Raw genomic sequence first — 24,634 nt, forward strand, 5'->3', positions numbered from 1 at the left:
TTTCACTTAGTGTTTTATTACCTCATTATAAAGGTAAAAATAAGCCTTTTTTTTTTTAATTTTCTTCTCTGTCATAAAGACATGGCTGATTACATCACATTTAATGGCTGCTGTTAAGTAATTGCATAAAGTAGATCCACATCTCAGTTTGTGTTCTTACGCAAGGGTTGGACAATGGAAAATCAAAATGTATTTCTTCAAAGCAGGTACTGTTTAAAAACAAAACAAAAAACACGCCCCAAATCTAAACCAGAAAAAAAACAACCCAACCAACAGAAAAACAGTGAGTCTAAACTGGAACTTATGAGATGTATGGCGTAGCAGTGACACTGGCTTATGGAAACCAGCAACATTTATGTGTGAGGTCACTTGTTAAAGAAGAGTTGAACAAGATGGGGTTGAGTGGAGTGTGCACTCATGCTCATTTTCCCACTCACTTTCTTAATGATGTGCAGGTTCAGGTATTTTTGCCTCTTAGGAAGAATTATGGTCTTAAACTAATAAATTAAAATTATTATTGATCACAAAATAATCGTCTGTGTCTAAGTGGTACATAATAGCTCATTTCACTGCACATTAATGGACAGGAATTGTAAAAGTGGATATAAAAAATCTACTTTGAGGTGAATGCTTTATTGTGTTTTGTCGTCTTATGCTACATCCCTAAACACTTCTAATAACGTATAGACTAAATATATTAATAGCAAGTTTAAGCTGCATTTTTTAAAGATTACACTTACAACATTAAGTGTGATGAAATGTCTTACGTTATATGGAGTGTTATAAAATCTATCATTTATTGTACTAAACCTTTATGGTTAAGCAACTAACAGCCTCTGCAGGAAAAAATACTAAATCAGACGGACTATAATTTGTACATCACACTCCAGAGAGAAATTTACCTAGTGAACAGATATTCAGAGGCTTCTACTTCAGGCCTTTTGTTTTATAGGCAATGTCAGAAAACTGATTATTTATTTACAGAATTGTAATTTTTTATTTCATTTAAATTTAGTTCAGTCAGTTATACCTACTTCTGAAGAGGTTTCTGCTCCTCTTTGAGTAGCTATTTTTTTTCTGGAAAAAGTACAGGTGAAATCAATATTTCGTGAAATGAAGTCAGTTATAACTAAAACAAAAAAGATTTCTGTGCCACTGAAGATGGTAGTTTGTTTGCTTGTGTTTTCACTTCGATGTTTTATATCTGACTTTCAGGTTTTTTCTTTTCATTTTATTTGTAAACCTGTTTTTTATTTATTTTTTTTTAAGCTGCTGTTATACCTTGTGCTCAGTTTGCATTAAGTAATAATTAGTTTTTTATAAGCTCCTTCATTCATTTATTTTTATTCCGTTTTTTTCTGCATTTTCCTGGAATCAGGAAAAATGTTGAAATAAAGATGTACTTCCTGTAGATTTAGCTAGATGGTTTGAGGTTTGTAAAAATGAGTCCTGTACTGTCTAGGTTGAACCCCTACTCTCTTTTAATAGAAGTAAAAGTAGTTTCAAAGGTTTTAGGGTATGTGCTTTTAACACTTCAGTTAAGTATTAATAGTTTTGCCGGCATTCTGTGTTGAAGATAGATTTAAAAAAATAAATTCATTTTACTATTAAAATGTCTGCATTCTGTCTCGCCAAATTTCAGCCTTTCAAATGTGTGCTCTGTTTTTCTGTTCTGTGTTGGGTCTTCCTTGAAATACCTGCTGATCTCTGAAAAGATTACCCTTGTTTCCTTGATTTGTTTGTCTGTCTTTAAAAAACTCTCTGTGGTTTCATTTGTTTGGTCAACTAGATTATCATAGATGCAGCCAAGGATAATTTTCCTTTTTCTGGAACTGTATTTTTGCAAGAGCAGACTTTCTTAGCTGACACTCTAGTGGATATTACAGACATAGACAAACATACCAGCATATTTTTGGTATACTTGTAAAAGTAAATATTTTTCTTATCCTTTCACCTTTCCACTGTTCCTCTGATCAGTTTCCACACAGGACTGTGTAGAGCACTATGTTGATCACAGTTCTGCAATTAACATGTAATTGTTCATGTAATTGACATGACACCTTGAAAGTTCCCTGGGGTATTTGTGCAGTTTAACATTGCTTATGGAGCAGTGGGCACCGGGGTTGGCTTTGGATGAGCTGCTGAAATACGTGGTATGGGTGGAAGAGCAGGAAAAAGAACGGGATCTCCTTTTAGCATCAGAACTGTTACCTTGGTTGAATGATTCAATATTAACTTCAAGAGTTTTCAAACCTTCTGCCTGTCAGATTGGGAATGGAAAGATTTTCACAAAAATTGTTCAGCTGTCTCAATTCTCTGCATGTGTGTGATCGAGAGAGATTGACTCAAAGCCAAAGCTTTGAGATGAAAATTGCCTTCACTGTTTGTCTAAACCATAGACGCTTGAGGCAATCGTTGAGAAACCCAGAGAAGAAAACTGCTTAATGTAATATATGGCTGTGTCAAAAAGGTGCTGTTTTCATAGACGGTATTTCTGTATTTTAGTTTTGTCTTATTCATGATGAGCTTTGAAGTACTAATGCTTGTCATTGGATAATAAATTTTATGCATTGGAGGAAAGGTGTGTGTGTTTGTTTTTACTGCTACTATAAAGGATATCTGAAAGATGTAGCAGACTGGAAAAAAAAATCTCCTAGTGGCAGTCGTTAATGCTGAAGTAGTGTGATCCAGTCTGAAGATATAATTGGTGTAAGTGAAGAAGGGCATGGACATGCTGGATCTGCGAGACACGTTTGATAGAGGATCTGACAGAAATTGAAGTGACTGTAGCAGAAGTTATGGAACAAGCTGACAGTGAATAAATTTACAGGATGAGCTGGTTTTCACTGGAGAGCTTTTTAGAAGAACTTGGGGATGAAAAAGTCAAATGATGAATGTCTGAAGTCTTGCTCAGAATGAACTTGATTTCTGAAGGCTGGAGGGTGGCAAATACACTGCTGATTTTAGAAGTGCACCAGGAGTTTTGTGGAACTACATGCTTCCAAGTCTGATGTTTGCACTGAACAGTAGAAGTAGTGTTTGTTGGAAAAAGTGAGAGATGTACACTTTGGAAAACTTGTATCTGCTTTAAGTCAATGATCAGCCCTCTCAATGGAGTGGGATCTTACAGACCTGTGATGTATGGTGTATTTGTTAATGACCTGTAAATGAGGGTTTTGGGTTGTGACAATTTGAGAATGAGGGTAAACAGAAGAATTTCAGAAGAAGTCTATGAAACTACTAACTGGGCAACAAAATGGCAGAAGCAGCACATTAGAGAAGTGAGAATTGTGCTGGGAACAACAATGACAACAATTCTGTCTTCATATGTGAGATGATGGGCACTGAGCTGACCAGAAAACTTCAGTTTTCAGTACAAGTAGTGAAGGCAGATCAGATGTTATGAATTGTTAAAAAAAACCATAGGAAACAAAAAAACAGCATCCTTATATCACCGTCTGAATCTGTGACTTGTCCATGTGTTGAATACCACTTCTGTTTTGGTACTTTAGTCTCGAAATTTTCTGAGTTTAATGAAGCTGGAGAGAGCTCAGAAAAAGTTAAGAAGGCAAAAATTTACCTTTTGTGTGAGAAGTAATTAGTGAAAATGAGTCTTCCACCTGGCAAGAGACAATCTAAGATTCTACAAAATTGTGGGTGGTAAAGAGAGGGTAGACGGGGAGTTTCAATATAAAAAGCAGGGAGCACCAGCTGAAGGTGGTAGGAGCTGTGATCCAAACAAATGAGATGAGGGGTTCTTTATGCAACAGTTGTGCGCTGTGAAACTTTCTGCTCAGGAGTGTTGTGGATGCCAACATTCATAAATGGTTTCAAAAAGAAAACAGGAAAATTTAGTGACTTGGATATAGAAAGCAGGACCTTCTAAGTAAGGAAGCCTTCAAGGAGTTTCTTAGCTTAAGGATAAGTTGCATCTGCAGACGGCTACTGGAGACAGGACACTTGACTAGATGGAGCTTAATAGAATCATACAGTCAGGTTGGCAAAGACCTCCAAGATCATCCAGTCCAACCATTAACCTAGCAGTGCTTACCGCTAAACAATGTCTCTAAGCACCACATCTACATGTCTTTTGAATACCTCCAGGGATGGTGACTTTACCACTTCCCTGGGCAGCCTGTTCCAATGCTTCACAACCATTTAAATGAAGAAATTTTTCCTAATGTCCAGCCTGAACCTACCCTGGTGCAACTTAAGGCCATTTCCTCGTTTCCTACTGTTTGTTGCTTAGGAGAAGAGACAGACTCTGACCCCCGCTGCAGCCTCCTTTGAAGTAGTTGTAGAGTGATAAGGTCTCCCTGAACCTCCTATTGAACAGGAGTTCAATAGCCTTTGATCCAGTTATTTGTATGGAAGAGAAAACATGCAGTGATCTGGTTCTTCAAGGGAAGAAGTAATGGATAGGCAGAATGCTTGCTGACTTCTTTTAAAGGTGTTTTAAAAGAATTACATTAGGTAGAAAGCTGAGTATGTGAGGGACTGCTGGGAGATTAGGTACAAAAAAAGGAAATGAACAAGTCCTGTGTCATCTGGAAAACCAAAATGGGTGCAACAGAACATCATGCTGAGTGTGTAAGCTTGTTGTTTTTTTAATACTGCACTTTCTATTACACCAGTTACAGCATTTCATTATGGTGATCCATAATGGTGTTTTTGGTGTTACAGTGATTTGTATGGTGTTTTTTCTTTCATACGTTATGACATAAGCTTGCATGTTACTTAGAGCGCTTAACATAAAAATAAAACACTTCCTTTTTCCTGTGTGATATTTGGGCAGTGCTGTTATATGCATTTTAGATAATAGCTAGGTATTGTAGTTCGGTGTAAAGACTGCTAAGTAGAAAGGTTGTTTAGAAGTCTTAGCACCAGAAGTGTAAGCCGTAGCAAATAATGTTGCTATTAAATATGTAATATATTGTTCTATTCTTGTTTACAGGATTCTGAGTAACAATAAAATAACAGAGTTGAAGAATGGTTCCTTTTCTGGATTAAACCTTCTTGAAAGATTGTAAGTACTTCTTCAAAATTCGATTTCACTTAAAAAAAAAAATAAAAAATTAATTCTATACTGTTTATTTCATTAATACTGCTGTAACAAGATATGTTCCCATTGTATTTTGATACAACTTTGTGATTGCAGAGTTAACGTAGTTGAGTATTTTCTTTATGAAAATGAATTTTATGTAACAGCCTAAAGGGTGCTTAGTGAAAGCTGTAACTCTCAAACTAGGTGCAAATGAAGAAAATGCAAAGTCAGCAAAACAACCAACTCCTTCCCTCCCTCCCCCCCCATCAGAACTCCAGCAAACAAAAACTTTCCTACTTTTTAAAGGGCGGTAATGAAATGTGACATTTTACAGGAAAGCTGTAGCTCATAACCCGATTTGGGTGAGATTAGGGCATTTCCAGTGGGAAGTTCACTGGAACACTATGATGGACTGGACTTGCTTTCTTGTTGGCCTTATAATATGAAAACTTAGGTTGTAGAGAAAGCTGTTTAATTTCTTTTCTTATGAAGTGTCAAGCCCTCTATCAAACAACTTCAAAGTATTTGTCTAGGGGAAATAAGTATATGACAGCCTCTAAAAGAGGCTGTATGCACTGTAGGTTTGTTACTGACATACATGTTAACAGTTTTGTATGTTACTTTACAGTCCCTGTATATACCAAATATATGGGGAAAAATGGGAGCGAGCCTGATGGGAGTAACCTCTTTGACACCTTTCACTTCCTGTTTTCACTTTCCCTTTCAGATGATGTATTGCCTATGGGATAAGAAGCATTATAGCTTCTGTTACAGTCAGCTTTTTTTCCGGCTGGTAGAAGGTCAGGATTGGCAGGTTGATCTACCTGGGAGCAAGCAGAAACTTTAGAGATAGGGATTTTTCTAGGCCATTTGACTGGGAAGGTAGCCAGTTTCATAATAATCTTGCAACATCTAGGAAGAGTTCCAAAGGACTTCTGGCTTCAGGGGATTAAAAGAATTTTATTCATCCTCTGAAGCTTGAAGGCTGCAATCCCAGTCACCTGGCCTAAATAAATTCAAATGCTACCACTGTTCATCCCCCACAACCTAGGAGAAAGATCTGTCTCCTGCACTGACAGATGAGCTCTATTGTAGAAATAAGCCTTTGTGCCAAAGAAGCAAGGTTATCAGCAGGGACGGCATTCTGGATCTTTACACATTATTTTGGCATCGTTGCTCTAGGTAATAAAAGCATCTGCTGACAGTTGTTAGTTGTTGAAACTCATTACAATTTTCAGACAGGAAATACTTGAAACTCTAATTAGTTTGAGGTGATCGTTTACATTTGCTCTATGAATCCAAATCTTAATTTCATTTAATATAATAACCCAGCTTTCTTCCATTTAATGCCTTTTGTTTGTAAGGATTTTTAGGTTATTTTTATATCTCTTTTCAAGAAAAGGAAAAGAAAGCAATACGTAATCCATCATGTTTTGAACGTTTAAAGTGATCTGGAATAGGCAGTATTTAGATGGTATGGTGATGTAATTTGAATGAGATAACACACTGTGCGTACTAGTGTAGGAATTAATACACCAACAAATGATTATTGAGGGTAAGGTGTCTTCATCGTAAAGGAAGGGATAACTGGCATGACACACTAGTCCTTAATGACCACTCTTTCTTGTGTGTGTGAAAGACCTGATGAGGGGGAAAAAAAAGTATTTAATAACAAAAAATAAACTTTTCTGCTTTAAATATTGCTAAGACATGCATCTAACTTAGGACAGAGAGTAATTGTATAACTGAAACAATTTTTCAAACTTAAATTAATAGTCATTCTCTTGAGACTATATAGCAGACTCATCCTGGGGAAACTGAACCTGACAAGGTACCCTTGCCTAGAGGAACCATGAGTCTCCTGTGAGCTTTTCATCATTATTTTTAGCAGTCCAAACGAATGTATTGTACTGCAGTTGGTGTTTGAACAATTTGAAATAACACCTGTATTTTGAATTTCTCAACTTGGAAGTTTAGCCAGTGCCGTATTCTGGAAGGGTATCAAGACATCATTATGTAACCGTAGTTCTTAATTCTGTCTTCTGTGAACTAGACAGTACTTGTTTACTCGTAAGCTCTGCTTCTAAAATTATTGCAAACAGTTTGAAGAAACAAGATTCATACATTTGTTTGAATTTATTCTGTAACCCCTTACGTGCTAACCTGGATTTAGGAATGATAATTTGAGAAAATAATGGAGAGCATTTCTCACGCAGGTCTCAATGTGCCTCTCGAATATGCAAAATAAAAGAAACACTGCAAGTTTAAAATAATTTATTTTTTTCTACCTGAAATGTTTGAAATAAGAAAGACTTATCCTCTATTGATCATCCATTTGGAAACATCTATTGGCTATAGTTCACCGTTATATTGGATTTCCTTCTTGATTTCCTTTTGTATATGTGATATTTTAATGCTATTGTTATAGGGGTTGTATACTTGGCCATGATACCTTCCTTGTGATGAAAACAAGATATACAATTGTTCTCCTTTAAAAACTTCAGTTTTTATATTAGCTTTTGCCAACTCACAAGATGAAACAGTCTGACAGTCTGTTTTCTGTGTTCTTTCAAGGAAATTAAAAGATAATTTAGTATAATACTACATAATAACATTCTTGCCATTACATTGATATTGAAAGCTTTCTAAAATGTGGGAAATGTAATGGAGAATGACTAAAAAAGATTAATGGCTGCTCTTGTGAAAGAGAATATTTTGATTTGTGTTGGAATTATGAATATCTGTGTACTGCATCCTCCAAAAATTCTCGTTAGATGTTACCTTAGTAGTAACAGAGTTCTGATGTGTGTGCATGTGTGACAGGGAAAGTAAGGAGGCCACAAAGTTTGACTGCCTATGTGCTGCTTCTTTGCCGAAGAGGGAGTACACTTAGAGTGGTGTTTGTCTGTGGCCTTCAGCCCTTCTGGCAGAAAGTGGAGTGCTCAAATGTCTGCTTCTTTCAGACATAACAGAAACACCCTCCCAATTCTCTAACAGTGCTTCTCTATTCAAACTGTGAAGCTGTTCTCAGGGCTCTTGTTCTGTCCTAAGAAATCATGGATTTCAGTTTTTCCCACTGGACTCTTAATATAAAAACTTATAGAAGTTCAGATGAGGAAAATTCTATTCAGTGACCTAGAAAGAGTAGAAACAGGAGGAAATATTTACTTTTGGTAGTAAAGTTTGTCCTGTTTTGAAAGGAGAATGTAATTACAACTATGCCAGTATTTGCTAATGTAATCCAGTGCTGAGAACACTTCCAGATATGTTTGTTTTAATTTTCTTGTTTGTGTTGGGCTGTGCCCATTGTCATATGCGTGAACACGTTACTGGTTGATGTAAGTACTACTTTGACCTTCCCTCAGTTAACTGTCATCTCAAATTAAGAATTTTAAATAATTTCTTCTCACTTTCCAATGAGGGAATTGTCATTTTATTAAGACTGTTGTCTTCCAGGGTGGAAAAGATACAATTTCATTGAATAACTTAATATTACTATAAGACACTGAAATAAATCCTCCTACTTTTTCCAAAATGATTTTTGAGTAAGCATGAGAAGGCTACAGAACATTTTTTTTGAAGTTATGTAGAGAGAGATTACCAAAATAAGAGCTTTATTTAACTGAAGGATGGAATGTTTGTTGGGAGTTTTTTGGACAGTAGCATTTTCTGATTTTAGTTTCTGTTGTGATAGTGCTGCAGAGCATATACAAAGAGGGACTTGTGTTCTTCTAGTAGTGGAACTGATTTTTATTGTATTTTGAAGTCTTCTTAAAAGTGATCGATGTGTGTTTCTTGTTTGAATGACACTGAGCAGAGAAGTGGTTTTATGGATATTCAGAAACTTGTTTTCTGCTCAGACATTAGGTCTGTTTTCAGTTTTGGGAGCCACATTTCTTTTTGTTCTAGGAGAAGACTGGGAGTTAGGCTAACAAAATGGTATTTGTTTGCCCTATCCTTGCAGTGCTTCAGAGAGAATTTTTGAAAGATTAGTGGTACGAGAGAAAATGTTCCTTTAGTCTCTGAAAAGCCAGTGCTCCAGAATTGAATAGTTTGGAATGTTCTGAACTGTGGGAAATGGCACAGAAATTGAAGGAAAGGGAAAAATAGGGCTTCTGGTCTGGGCTCTAGCTTTTGTGTATACCCTATAAAACTGTGGGAGGGAGAGGTTGGCTTTATGTAATGATTAACCTATTTTTATAACTTCATACTTTGTCCTTTCTCCCCATTTTCTTTTTGAAAAGGCATTTTATATAATAGGGGTGGGGTCCCTGTAAGCTAATCTCTCTTACATTAATTTTCAAGCTCTATTAAAAAAAAAAAAGATTACTCAATAGTAGTGGAGAGCTAGATGTATACATGCCAGTAGGTACATATATGCATCATTTGTGCCTGCAGGATGCTTAAGTAACTGCTTAAACAATCTTTGTGTCCTGAGACAGAAAAGGATAAGTTTGCAAATAGGGTGTATTTATGCACAAGTAATTTTTAGATACTTATGCACATGTTTTTTTGACAATTGGCTAATGAAATACAATTCTAAATTTTAATGAAATAGAAGGATTTTTTTTTAATGGCAAACCACAGTTAAATCCAAGTATATTTTTTCATTTCTATTTTTGTTATATTAGCCAAGTAACATTAGGGTTGATTGTTAGGCATCAACATTTTTGCTTGTTGAGAAGTTGGTATTTGCCTGCTTAATTGTGGATTTGTGGGGAAAAAAAGACCGAACATAAGAAAATCCTTTTTAATGAGAATGATTAAACACTGGAAGAGGTTGCATGATAAGACAGTAAAATCTCCATCCTTTCAGGTTTTCAGGACTTGACTGGATATCATAGTGGAGCAGTTCATCTGACTCAGTTATGCTTTTAGCCAGACTGTATGACCTCTAGTGATCCCTGCAAACTAAAGTTTTCCTATGATCCTAATCCCAGTTAGTCACCTCTCCTGACAAATACATGAGCATCCTCATCTGCGGTGTTCTGTAGATTTAAGAAAAATTATTTTTTTTTTAATATAGCTTCTCAGTGCAAGATTGCTCATCTGCCTGGCTTGTGGTTTTTGTTGTTTTTCAGCAGTATTTCTAATTACTAGATGGAAGATGTAGTTACTGTAAAATAAAAGATGTGCCAATGAGATAGAGCTTGAAGTTGTAATACTACCCTAACTGAAACCCTTCTAGTGGATTTCTGTGTTTTTAAATAAACTTTTATTTGAACAAATTAATACCTATCACTATATCCTGTTGGTTAAGCTTTGCCAAAGAAAAAATAATTAAAATCAGTGAATAAGATGATTACATTCCATTTGCTAAAAATCAGTAGTTCTGTTGGCAGATATTAAAAGTGGTAAGAATAAAACAAAACCCTTAAAAGCCAAACACAACTTTCTAATGAGATCATCTTCCCCACCCTACCCCTTTGATGAGGATGTGACCAGTCTGTCAGTTTGGCCACAGCTGCCACTTCTTGAAGCTGTCCCAGATCCCGGAGTCCTGGCAGCTGCACCACCTGGGCATCAACATCTCATCCTATTTTAGGAGAGCTGCCAGACATGTCAGTACTGTGTTAATTTGTGCTCTTTAAATGTCTCTTACGTTTCACAGTTTTCATCTGCTAATGCTTTTTGAGAGCTGAACACATAACTAGTCTTCCAAATGATTGCCTCTGGGAGTGGGAAAAATCCCAAAACGCAGACTCCCCAACTGTTGTTGTTGCAGGTTGAGAAAAAGCTATCGCTTTGGGTATTTGGGATGTTGTTTTTTTTGTTTGCTTTAAAATATTTTAATATAGTTGTTGATTAATGCTTTGCTATCTTATTTAAAAAATATGGAGCATCAATTGAATGAGTTCTATGAAAACATGACAATTGTTGGCATTTCTTTTCTAAAAAAAAATGTTAATTCTGGTTTAATTATCCCTCTGGAACTTGTTTTAAGACCTATTAAGAGGAGGAAAAAAAATACTATGTATAAATCAGACTGGTCACTTTTTATAAAACTAATCTGAAACAGATTTTGGAAGTAATAAAACTCTTATAATTCTGAAGCTACATTGTTGTGGGTTGGTTTGTTTGTTTTTCCACTGAAGTGTGGAATTTAAGTAAGAGATGTATCAGAGAGTACAATTTGAATTAAAGTAATGAAATTAAAGATAATCTAAACTAGTGGATTTCCAAGGCATGCTGCCAAGGTTTTTTCTCCCCGAGTGGGAGTTGTATGATTTCAAATTAAAGCTTTAAATATGAAAAGAGACTATCATTTTTCTTCATTGTCCAAAGACTGATGGTAAATAAGTGATGACTAATATTTCATATTCTCAGATTTGTCACAGTATCGGGACTGGATTTATCAGTCTTCTGAAAGAGGCTTAGAAACATCAGATTTTCAGATTCCTAATACTGCCTTGGATGCTGCTGGCAGTCCCTGCTCCACACAGGGCAGGAAAATAAAGTTGAAATAAGAGAGCAGAATATACACAATATACACACATCGTTTGATTTAAAACTAACTGGTGATACTGCAAGGTAGATTTGAAGTATTTCAACTATTTAAAACATTTATTAGGTATGGCAGTGAGGCCTGATCCATGTGCCCTGGCATTGTCTGTTGTACCGTGTCTGACTAATCTGGCTGCAGGAAATGCTATTGTGAAATCTCGGGATGAACTTGTATTTTCATTCATGCATATCTGTGTGATGGTAGATGTAATCCTCTTGTACTGTTCTTTTTTTTTGGCAGAACTATTAATGTTCTAAGAGCTTTTTTTTCCTACCCCAGCTAACTAAAACATTAGTTTTAATTGGAATTACTAATTTTGTTTTCAAATGTGAATCTTTCCTGCATTACCAAATGAGTGAAAACTTTTCCATGTCACAATAAATGCCTGAGAAATTTCAGTAATAATACAGTACAAATATTAGATGAGCAAGAAGATAAAAATATTTTTAGCAGTGATAAAGTTTGTTCAAAACTCTGTAGCTACTGGCAGACGCTACTTGTGATCTTTCAAACTAAGCCATATCTGCAGGATATCTTAATTCAGGAATTGAAACTATTGTACAAGGACATCACTTGTACAGTTAATAAAGCTGTTTAATGACATAGACACTCTAATTCCCTACAGTCTCCTGTTCTAGAAATGAAAGATTTAAAAATTTGTGCTCTGAGTCTTTTCGCCGTCTTTAAGTGGGATTTTCAGCCAAAGTGGAAACTTTCAGTGGTCTGGTATATTTTTACGATCTTGTTTTGCTGCTTTGGTTGCTTTGGTAGATGTTGGGCAATACTAAAGCATTAAAATGCAGGTAGGCTGAAGAAAATAATACTGAACTAGAATGTATTGTACTATATAATGAGCAAATGTAATACATCTTGAGCAGGTATAACTTATTTGGACAGTATGATAAAATGTCTTTGACTGTACCTTTTCATGTGGTAAGAATCAATAGAATATTTAAAGCAACATATATGCTGTTTGTATTCCTCTTTCTAATTAAAATACAGGTTTGCAAATTTCAAAAGATGTGAAAAATTACAAATGTGTTGTATGGGGTTTTGGGGTAGTTTGCAAAGTGGCTAAGACAAGCTAGGTGTATCTTCATGCATTTAGTTCTATATTTAATGGGTAGTTTTTGATTAATGTTTTAATTTTTCTATACAGGGACCTTAAAAACAACCTTATTAGTACTATAGATCCAGGAGCTTTTCTGGGACTTTCATCTCTGAAAAGACTGTAAGTAGCTGGTCTTCCCCCCCAGTTTATGGGGGTGAAATAAAAATAAAAACAAACACAAAAAATTATTCTATCTTTTTTTGTTTGTCTGTTAGAAGGCAGATATATATCACAGTCACAGAATTGTAGGGGTTGGTAGGGATCTCTGAAGATTATGTGTGTGTATCTATATAGTTTTGCTGTCTAATACGCACATTTACGTCTATATGTAAATATAAAACAGTCTGCTTTCAGTCTAAAAGAGCTGCTGCTTCAGTCTTCAGACTGAAGAACATCTTCAGTCTGAAGATGTTCTTCATCTTCTTGAAGAACTACCAAGCCATGGCTTGGCAGTCTCGCTTGATCTTACTGGCAGTCTCTCTTGTATTATTCCTTTCTTTTAGTATTTCAGTGACTTGAGACAACACTGGGTTGTTCACTCAGAGCTTTGATGCCATCAAGTGTTGCTTTATTAAATGTTAAACTCCCTGTGATTTATTTTTTTTTTTTTTGGGTCATAGTGGAACACAAAGTCCCTTGCTATTAATATTACGCTGAGGTTACTATGCTGTTAATGCCGCTTTACTGAAGGCTGTGCCAACATTTCCATTAACGCATTTTTCAGGGATCTATACCTTGGCTGTAAAAATTCTGTCTTAGATGAAACTTGAAAAACAGGATATTGGTGTGACAGCTTTTTTTTTTTTTTAACTCTGTTATTTCAAAATATCTGGGACGGCTTTTAAGTCATGGAAGTCCTAGTAATTCTATTTTTCACAGGCCTTTGCTCAGCGTGCAACTGTGCTCTTAAATTTTCATTGTGTTTATGTATGTTTGTTACTGTTCAGGTGATCTGGCTCAGTGAAAAGGAGATTTTGTTGCCAATTGCACTTTCAAGAACCTCAAAAATAAAGCTGAAGGGCCAATTCTGGAACTTGCAAGCTTAATTTTTATTCCTTATTAAGATTTACCTCATAAATTATGTAATGTTTATGTATTAATATAAATATTGAAATATTCATACCTGTATACAGTAAATAAACTGGTGTAGATTCCTTTGGCAGGCTAAAAAAAAAATCAGTGAAGTAGCTCATGAATATACCACACAAATGCAAAAATATGCTTCGTAGTGATATAAGCCAAGCCTGTTCTGAGGGGACTTATGTTAAAGGTTAGGCTTATTTTACTGTATATAGGCAAACCATTATTGAGATAGAAATGGGGTAAGGAGTGTGTGTGCATACCAATGCACACAATATAACAATACATTTTGATTTTTGCTGAAAAAGACTAAATGTATATATGGTACATTCCATTACTCATGAATCTTAGTTTAATTACTTCAGTTTGCAGACTTGTATGTCATTTTGAAATGAAATAGTTTATTCTGATTTTTGCTTTCTTTTTCCTATTGATAGAGACCTAACTAATAACAGAATAGGCTGCCTGAATGCAGACATATTTAGAGGACTCGTAAATCTTATTAGACTGTAAGTATAATTTTGTTGTGTATTATTTCACTTAAGTATTTTTCTCATGTAAGTTAACATTCTGTGTTTTAAAGGGACTAGTTTGTTTTAAGTGTGTGCATGAAAGACATGCCCTGTTTGTGGTCAGTAGCAAGCTTAAGATAAAAAGAAAAGGGCAGGGCAGGGGACAACTAGTGGATACTAGTATGTACTCTGCCTGCTTTGCAATTGTTTTCCAGTTCCTTTACTGGAAAAGTAAAGGAACTGTTTTTTTACTTTTCCAGTTCCTTATACTGGGGGGAAAAAGAGTAACAGATCGTACAGAATATTTTCTGTAGAAATGTATGTCAGGCTTACACAACCCTGCTTTCTTACCTTAGCATCAGTATGGTTGTGTTTTGCTGCCTTTTTTGCATATTTTGTAAATATTCTTCATTTATTTTAATAAAATAACATCTAAGATTACAGAATGTTTCTTTGTCTTAGCTATTTGTTTCTTACAAACTTTCGCTGTCTTTGGGGGGGAAAAAAAAGGGATGTTTTTGAAGTATCATTGAATTTTTACTATATAATTTTTTTTTTTTTTTTTTTTTTACAGCATGGTAGTGATGTCAATTCAGTGAAAACAATGAAGTTATTTTAAAAATTCTGGAAGTGTATACTGAATACATGCTAATTGTTTTTAATAAAGTATATGCTACCAAACCTTGTAACCAATCTTAAAAATTCCTCAGCTAAGAAGTATCGGGGAACAGTTTATCTGGGGATTTTTGCTATGCTTTCAAACTTGATACAATTCTTAGTCTTATGAACTATGGCAGCGTGCCATAATAGTTACTTATAGGTTTTAAAAAATAATGCTGTGTTGAAGAGGGATCTTCTTTGTAAGTAAGTTTCACATTAATCTCTCGAGCATGAATTGAAATCATTTTACTTTTATTTCTCAGAAATCTTTCTGGAAATCTGTTTTCTACACTTACACAGGGAACATTTGATCACCTTGGTTCACTAAAGTCTCTGTAAGTATTGCATCTAATTTTAAAATGATCATTTGTGTTTTAAAAAACAATTACATTATTAAAACATGCCTCAGTGTTTTCTTGGAATGGCCTTTTGTGTGAAACAAAAATAGTTGAATCCAAAACTTCCACAGTTTTCCAGATTTTGGTTGAGATTTTTACATTAATGTGAGTGCTTTCACTTGCTAATACTTCAGTTTCTATTTTACTTTTAAATATCATAATAGTAGTTTTTAAAGCCTGAATTAAGTGTATAGGAAATGTGCATACTAACATACAATATAAACACACGATACTCTGTGTTTATAGAAAAACCTTCAAAATGTTCAATGTGTTACAAAGGTCTGAGAGAATAATACTACAGCAGCTTCTGGACTTCTGAAGTTTTACTCCGTATGTATGATTCATACATAAATACTTCATATTAAATAGGATCATACATTTATTTAAAACGTATATCTGGAGAAATGCCTATGAAAAAAGACCAAACGGAGTTTCACAAGAATGTTGGTTTAGTGTTTGAAGTGTTCAGCCTATGATGTGCTATCCTCAAGACATTTGCAAAAATAGAAATGAATTGTTTTTAATAGAGGATAAAACAGTGTAGGCACAATGATCCGTTTTGATCCATTTTAACTATTTCTAAAGAGACTAATTGTTTTTTACTTTGAGTACAACAGACACCTATGGGGGATTTGGTATATTGTTTTAGTAGAAAGCATTAAGCTCTACGGAGATTTTATGAATCAATGGAAAGCCTTATGTGATTTGCACATAAAGCAGAATAAAACTATCGTTAAAATTGTGTGAGTGGTGGCTCTCGTAACCGAAATAAATGAGAGGATGCTTTTTATATTTTTGTTGATTTTAATGTTAAAGCATTTGATTGCTAAATAAACCTTTTGTCGATGAAGCGTGCTCTTAAGTCGTGGTGATGCATATTCAGGCACATTATTTAAAAATTACTAGAAATTATTTCATACACAAGTATTAGATGTTATCTGTATTTACTGAGAGGATTACATTTCTTGAGGATTGTTTACTTTTGACATGACACCAGAGCTTGCAGGGTTATTAGAGTACCTTCCAATATGTGGTAGTAGGCCAGGCGGCTGTGTTGTGGGGTTTGGTCATCTGTTGACAGCGTGTCTGCGCCTGCGAGAGGCATCTACAGCTGTTCTGTAAAGCTTTCAGGCCTCTGAGTGTCTCATTTCATCATTGTGAATACTCATTTTGCGTTGCAGAGAATTTCAGACTGATTATCTTCTTTGTGATTGTAACATACTCTGGATGCATCAGTGGCTAAAAGAAAGAAATATAACTGTACGTGAAACTAAATGTGCCTATCCCAAATCACTGCAGTCACAGACGGTGACGGGTGTTAAGCAGGAGCTTCTGACCTGCGGTAAGCACTTCTGACAACTGACACTTATTTTCTAATGCGTTTGCTACTGTGTTAATATTAGTGAACAGGCTTTTTTAGTTTTATTTCCTTGAAATAAAGCACTTGTATGGAATGTGGTAATAGTGATTTGTTTTTAAAGACTTGGTTTTATTCCTTGTCCAGTGTTACTTGCTTTTTGGAAATAAGTTTTTGATTACAGATATTAGTATGTAGAAATTAAGGATGAGTGGCGATGCCTGGAGATAAATTCCTTTTCCTTCTAATACTTGTTTTAAGTGATTTTTACCTAAACTTCACAAGAGGAATCAGAAACTGTTATTATTTTTTCCCCAGTCTAGTTATCTGCCTTCTCATATACACAAATATTTCCAAGCCAAAGTCTGAAGTTAAAAGGTCTTCATCTTATCACTGATTTTATTTTCTGGTATTTTATATATATTTTTAATTTTGTTGTTGTTTAGTTTCCAATGCAAATAAATAAAATTGGGGTAGGGAGAGTCAGTGTAATAATTTTCTGATCGGTTATGTGATTAAGATGCATACAAGAAAAACTTGTGAGAAAGTAGCTTTATTTAAGAAGAAGGGGGAATACCACTACACTGGGTTGTTCTTAAAGCTTTCTCTTATTAGAGAAGGACCAGAATGCACACTGAACTACTCAGATTATTTTTTTGACGGGTTCAGGAAATGCTTGGCAGTCTTCTGTGCCTAACAGTAGGTCTGCCTCAAATAACCTTTCAGGGTATGTCCTATGGCTTTAGGAAAGGAGGAAAAAAACATTGTATTACCTATAAATTACAGTCTGCTTGGCAATAGTGTTTCAGAATAACTGAGATGTTTATAGAAGTGGCTTGCTTTTCTTTGTCAGACTTCTGCTAGAGAAGCGCATGGGTAGATCTGGCATAAGCATCAGTTGTGCTCTGCCAGTGGAAGAGGATATCCTGAGAAGAGGACAAACAGATGAGAAGAGGAATATCAACTTCATAAGCATAGTATTATATATATGATTTTCAAATATTAATGTTGAAAAATTTTAAAGAAATAAAATGCATAGGGATATTCTTCTTTCAGATTTATATTCATTCACGTGGATGTAGGATAGCAAATGACTTCAGGAATGTACTACATTAAAGGAATACTTTTTTTTTTTTGAAAAAGGATATAGTTTGAATTTCTGATGCATCAGATGTGGCTCTTTGCATATAAATTTTGCAAATTGTAGCTTCCAGTGCGATTGAATCAATAATTGATATACAGTTAATGAATTTGTCTCGTTTTCTGAAGAATGCTTATAAAACATTTCTGGTGTTAATTATGCTTTTATTTCTTGAATTTCTAGAGCCTCCTCTTGAGTTACCATCTTTCTATATGACTCCATCTCACCGCCAGGTTGTTTTTGAAGGAGATAGTCTACCCTTCCAATGTATGGCTTCGTATATTGATCAAGACATGCAAGTCTTGTGGTACCAAGACGGAAAGATAGTGGAAACTGATGAATCCCAGGGTATTTTTGTTGAAAAAAACATGATTCATAACTGCTCACTGATTGCAAGGTAAATCACTATGGAGAAAGTGTATTCCCCTACCTCCCTTCTACCCCTCAGCCCCCCAGCAGTTTCTTGCTGGGTATGTAGAGAAACATCCTTGCAGGGACATAGTAACAGTTAAATCAGGTAATTTAAGATATCATGTATGATATTTCTAACTACTTAGGAGGGAGCTCTAGAGATCGCGTAGCTGACACGTGTACACACGCACGCACACACACACACACACATATGGATTTAACATTGCATTTCACATAAGACAGCTTCGTGGTACGATACACTTGTAATTTTACCATCCTAAGACTGCAAGAATGGGGTTTTTAAGTGAACTCATGAATTGTTCCCTCTTCCTTTGGACTACACCACAACTGGTAATACGGAAGTTCTCCATCAGATCTGTATCATTTATTCCACCTACAACAGATTTTTGATTTTTCACTGTCTACAAAGTGATTATATATAAAGTAATCATATTAGTAAATAAGGGTGTTAACTTTATCACAAATTATGCATTTGGAATATTATTTTAGTTTGGCATTTCTACAACAACTATTAAAAATTTGTTTTAAGAACAGTGGTAATAATTAATGGAATTCAGTCTTCTCATCTCTTCTTTCAAAAGTCAAGGAACTTTTTCTAATGGCCATTTTCTTTCTTCACTGCCTTGTCGTAATTGAGAGCTAGAAGAATAGAAAACATTTCTTTGTTAATCACAGTGCACTTATAGCTGTGATCTTACAAGATTACTCACAGTTCTGTGTAACTGGTTGTTTCTTCCACTGTCTTTCTGTACTTGATTAATCCTTTTGATAAAACTTACGGGAATCTTGTTGCAAGACTGGGGTTTTTGTTTGTTTATTTTGTCTTCCCAGTGCACTGACAATCTCAAACATTCAGGCTGGCTCCACAGGAAACTGGGGTTGCCACGTACAAACCAGACGTGGGAATAATACGAGGACAGTAGACATTGTGGTATTGGAAAGCTCTGCGCAATACTGCCCTCCAGAGAGGGTTGTGAACAATAAAGGAGATTTCAGGTTGGTAACATCACTTTTTCTCAGAAAAAGTCTGTTTACTTCTGTTTTTAACTCAAACATTATTGCTTTAAAGGCACCTAAATTAAATGGATGTTCATTTGTAAGTGATAAATTTTTAGCTGTTCATGGTTAGCATGTGTTGAAAGAAATGCACACAACTGGAATACTAAACTTTTGAGCTTATAAACTCAAATCTTTGTAATAAATGGAAATTAAATTGTATATATCATGATATCATAGTTTAAATTATTAGAATAGATTAAAACTTTTAAAATGAGCTGTAAGTTAGAGTTAGAATGCATACTGGTGGATTGGGTTTTCCACCAGGTTGTCATTCTGGTTTTTAAAAACTTTTCCTGCTTTCATACGACAAAATAACTGTATAAGAAACAGTCTTGTGTTTTTTTTTCCCTGAATATTCAAGTGAATATTCAGAATGTTGCTTCCTTTTTATGATTGTTGGGATTGTAGTGCTAGTTCTGATATTCCATTGTGTTGGATATTGCAGATTATGTTGTCTTTTTGTTCTTACCTCTTCACCTGTTTTCCCTTTTCTGATCTTTCTGCTGCTGGTCACTCTAACAACACGTTACTCCTGGAGGTGCCAGCTGTAACAGATAGCTTCTGTATAGATTCTCTGTATGTAAGGTAATTCCCTTTATAATACTCTCTGTTGTACCTCCCTACAGTAGCTCCTGCTGAGAATTAGTGTATGTCATAGCATATATTTTCACTACAGGTTGTAGGGTTTCTTAACGTTGTGATAACTGCTTTTCATTTATGTTCCTTTATGCTGCTTGGCTATGTTGATCTGTTTACGTTAATAAACTTTCTTCCTTTCCCTGTGTACATTAGGGCTCTTTAAAGTTGTCTTTATGTAGAAATAATCTAAGGCCATTAACATTTTAAGAAATTAAAAGCAAGTTAAAGCATGTTGCTGAGACGTAGTTTATGGGGGGAGAGAAGACATGCTTTCAAGTACAAAAGGCCTTCTCCAGTTCTAGCAAAAATTCAGGTAAAGCCCCAGCTGAGAACATTTGTGTTGAGTTCATCTTCTTGTTCATCAGCTGGACGTTTTTGAGGAGAAAGGTAGTGGCCATCTGGGTACTAGGGAACTGTTAGTGGGGAAGAAACATTAAGATCAACTTGCTGCACAGAGGCAATTTGGAATTACTGAAGAGTTTCACTTTCACGTTATAATGAATTATTTATGTAGGAAACAGTGTGAATATCTTCCTTTTACACTGTAGTGGTTCCTACTGCAGGGATGAGCGCTACATTAGCGAATGAGAACTTCCTGCTCAAGATAAAAGGTGAAGAAAGTCAAACAGATGCATGCTGTATTCATCAAAGAACATACACATCTATTTAAATCACTTACGCTTTTTTTATGATGCAAGTGTGAATTGTTCTTCTTTGATTTGCCATTAGAGGTGAAAACAGATGGTAAAGGCTTTTTTCAAAGTGTTTTCCATTAAATTAACCTGTGCAGTTCAATGACTGTTGAGTATAATAGGATTTACCCCCTCTGGAATTCAGTGGAAAGAAATAAGGGAAAGAAATAAGATTTCAGGGAATGTTCAGCTTATCAAAAGCTTCACTGTGTCTGAGTTCACTATAACAGTCTTCCATTTGTAGTTTAGGTAGAGTAATAATAAAGAGTAATTTTTCACCTTTGAGACCATATGGAAATATGGCTTTGACTAGTGAGAAAATGGTTCTGAGCAGATGGCTGTAAATGATCCTAGGTGAATTTGATTTTATAGTTTTTTAGTTGGAACTGGCTAGTCATTTTAGCTGAGAAGCTGCTTCAGAATTGGCAGCTAGATTTTTATCCTTTCAAAGATGGGAGAGTGAAGTGTCGTGACGGAGAATGTTTGTCTTTAGTTGGTGCAGTAATGATGGTTTAGCATGAGTTCATAAGGATTAGGTAAAAGCTGTCTCCATTATGGGAATTGTTTTTGTTGTGTTTTTTAATATAAGTATTCTTTTAAGTCTTAGCAGACATCCCAGAATACATTACAATCCATGAATGAATAGAAAATATAATTTGTATGTTAAAATATAACGTATTGCTTCTGCTTCGGTAAATCCTTCAAGTGTTGTTTGGCATAACTTTCTGCTGGTAGTTGATAGAATTCTGTCATAAATGTAAGAATTATCCTTTTGAAAACTGTTACAAGGTTAAATTAATCTTAAAAATGTAATTGTTATGTTGAATTTAGAAAATTATTAGATATAATAATAAAAAATATTCGACTACTTGCAAGCTAATGAAATTACGGTATCAAAACCCATTGTTACTAAAAGTTATTGTTCAAAGAAATGTTTTCAAAACAGCATTAAAAATAAGCATGAAAGAAAGAATGCTTCTATAACCTCATGGTCTGGCTTTTTCTTTCTGAAATTTAAATTACAGTGTATAAATATAAATGAATCCTATTTTTCCCCACAGCTGTCTACTCATGTATATATGATAGATTTTGAGCACATAATTATAAACAGTGATGAAGTAAGAGTTAATACAGTCCAAATGTTCACTTCTGCTAGCATCGGTTAAAGTGTGGAAGACGTTCAAGCATAGGCTCCCAAGAAATGAAGAATGCAGCCAAAGTTATACAGCCTTTGTTCCATGATGAGAATTTCATATCGCTGTTCACCTTTTGAACCCTGCTTCAGGGAAGAGCAGAGTACCTCATCTCATGCACGTACTGGGGAGGGAAACAGTTTATGGCTGAGAACAGTTAAGATTAACATTCACTAAGGAAAAATGGGGAACTAGGGAAGCGTAGCTACAGCTGGAGTCAGTTCCCCTATCTGATTCACTGCTGGGCTACAGAGAAACTTACACCTGCACATGGAGTACTGGGACCAGGAGAGGGAAAAGGGCAAGGGACTTGAGTTCCCCAGAAGGTGCTTTTAGTGACTGTGTTTATTTCTATTGGTTTTGCATATGGGGAGTTATGGCAGGAAGCTTGGGAGTTTAAACTGGACATAAACAGTAGGCCGTTTAAGTGGAAAGCTTTCTAAATCATTAGATACATAATGTATGAGCTTTATTAGCAAATTGTTTCTGTAAATGATTAAATTTGCTAGAAAAGTAGTAGTGGCTATATGACTTTCTGATGTTGGCAGTCTTCTTTTGAGAAAATTGTGGTAAAAGACGATAAAATGCTCTGTAGGGAGATGAATGAAAAGTAAATGCAGTAGGAATAAAGGAATGGTGACAAAAAGGAAAGAGATGCATAAAAAAATAAGGCGAGTATAGAGATGTACAAAGAGAAAAAAGACAAACCATCTTGTGATCATCTAATAATCTTTGTTGAATTAAGGAATTAGTGTTACACTGAAACTCATTCTTCCCATTTAACAGCTGCGGAAGTTCCAGAAGCTATATATAGCTTACCAATGATACTTGCTTAGAAATGTGATATTTAAATGTAATAATTAAAACTGTTGCTGGAAAAAAAAAAAAAAAAAAAAGCTTTTTAGTTGAATCCTGCTGTTTCACTTTTTTCTTTTTTTTTTTTTTTTTCCCCTAATGTTCTGAGTAGTGAGCAAAGGAATTGAACATGCCATTTTTCGATTAAAATATTTTCCTGATCTTCTTGGAGGTCATGTCATACAACATCTGGTAGGACCGCAGAGTTCAAGTTAGTATAACACCACGCGGCGCTCAGTCTGTAATGCAGCGTATTCAGTCAAAACTGAGGCAGCCACACTTCAACTTAAAAGCCTTTGGAAAAATACAACTTCTAGAAAATTGTGTGTAAAGAGACATAGATATACCTTTAAAAGTGCTGGCATTGATGTAGAAACCTAATCTTAAAAAAAAAATAAAATTGTTTTTGTCAAGGAAATAGCATTTTGAAATTTTGATGTCGGTATTTCTGGAAACCCGAATCTTTGCTTTCTGGAAGCTGTGTTTTGGATGTATTCCCCAAAGTGTTCGTGGGCCTGCATGTCGTCCAGTATCTGTTAACTGATTCTTCAGTTGTCTTTTAGCTGCTTGTTTTCTGTTTACTTCATCCTCTGAAGGCTTTTTGTATCCATAAGAAGTAGGAGCTCAGAAATAACTCAACTTTTTAGTTGTTTTCCCCCAAATCCACGCAGATTGGGCTGTTTTGATTTGCCCATGCAGGAATTTCAGTGATTTGGAAATATTTATCATGTATAGTATATATTGTACTCCCTTACTCACTTCCCAGCAGATCTGTAACTTGCTCTGTCCACGATCAGTTGTCCAGACATGATCCAACACCATTAATTCTGTTAGCTTACAAGGATGCACATAATGTTGCTCTAAGTTTGCAACTGGGATTGCAGCTTTTAACAGAGGCTGCTGTGATTTTCATAAGAAAGGTTTTGTCCTTTCTGCTGGCTTTTCCTCTCTACAGGAGATACGATAAATAATTACAGAATCTATACCTACTCTTTGAAATTGTTTACATTGTGTAAAATACCAGTACATAATTGCTGGCATTTTAAATCTCTGCTTTTTTTTTCATCTTCTTTTTAACATCCTCTATTGCCATTAATTCTGGTATAAGTTTTCCTTCCTGATATAGGTTGAATAATGACCCTTTTGTTAATTTCTTGAAGTGGCCCTTGAGGCATGTGTACTAGGCTGAATGAGGCTATACTACAAGACCCAAATAATCACCTTTCTTCTCATCTAGTACTCAGATATTATGGTGATGGTCATATGAAGTCTCCGTATCTTATCTCAATTATGTCACTGCAGTATGGCAAATTGATTTGTAATGCCAAGCTGTTAGAAATGCACAAAAATTTAAGCCTGTATTTCCTTTTTTTGGTTTATTGTAATTATATTGTCTAATCTTTTCCATTAGATTCCTTACTGACTTTCGATTTTTTGTGGTGATGCCGTGACTCATGCATTTTAAGGATTCTGTCATTTTAAGCTATCATTTTGTTAGTTGCTTGTTTTGACCAAACCGAAGTAATCTCTGCCAAAATGCCTGCAATGCTTTTCTTCCGCTGCTGAAGGTGCTTGGAGTTGACTAGAAGTTCACAGGAATTTGAGATAGAGAGGACTTTCAGGATACTGGAGATGGTTAATGTATTGCATCATGTAAGACAATTTGATCATAAACCATTCCCTGGAATTGTTTATCACAGAGTACTCTGATACTAGAACTCAACTTCTATGTTTTGTTCATATTATTTACATTTTACTTCCCTGAAGTGGAACGATTTTTAAGGTATTTACTCCAGTCTCCTTCAAATGCAGAAATTTGTATTTTTTTCAAATTTAGGTAATTTGTTCTGCAAATCTGTTAATTTAGATAATAGCAGTGATTAATTGGCCGTTTACTGACATACAGTCCAGAGATATGAAGAAAAAATAACTTTTTTTTCCAGTTTTTTTTACAAC

The 24,634-nt window shown here is 35.1% G+C and overlaps 1 protein-coding gene across 1 annotated transcript in view; it reads left to right on the forward strand.

Annotated features, from left to right (window-relative positions):
• Positions 1–24,634, forward strand: part of ADGRA3 (adhesion G protein-coupled receptor A3) — a 53,131-nt gene that overhangs the window by 9,143 nt on the left and 19,354 nt on the right. Inside the window, exons 2-8 of the mRNA XM_084286779.1 lie at positions 4,955–5,026; positions 12,709–12,780; positions 14,178–14,249; positions 15,176–15,247; positions 16,492–16,652; positions 17,992–18,205; positions 19,072–19,236. Coding sequence (XP_084142905.1) covers positions 4,955–5,026; positions 12,709–12,780; positions 14,178–14,249; positions 15,176–15,247; positions 16,492–16,652; positions 17,992–18,205; positions 19,072–19,236 — 828 coding nt within the window. The remainder of the gene's footprint in view (positions 1–4,954; positions 5,027–12,708; positions 12,781–14,177; positions 14,250–15,175; positions 15,248–16,491; positions 16,653–17,991; positions 18,206–19,071; positions 19,237–24,634) is intronic.

This window comes from Netta rufina (assembly GCF_964035555.1).
Source record: "Netta rufina genome assembly, chromosome: 4".
NCBI lineage: Eukaryota > Metazoa > Chordata > Aves > Anseriformes > Anatidae > Netta > Netta rufina.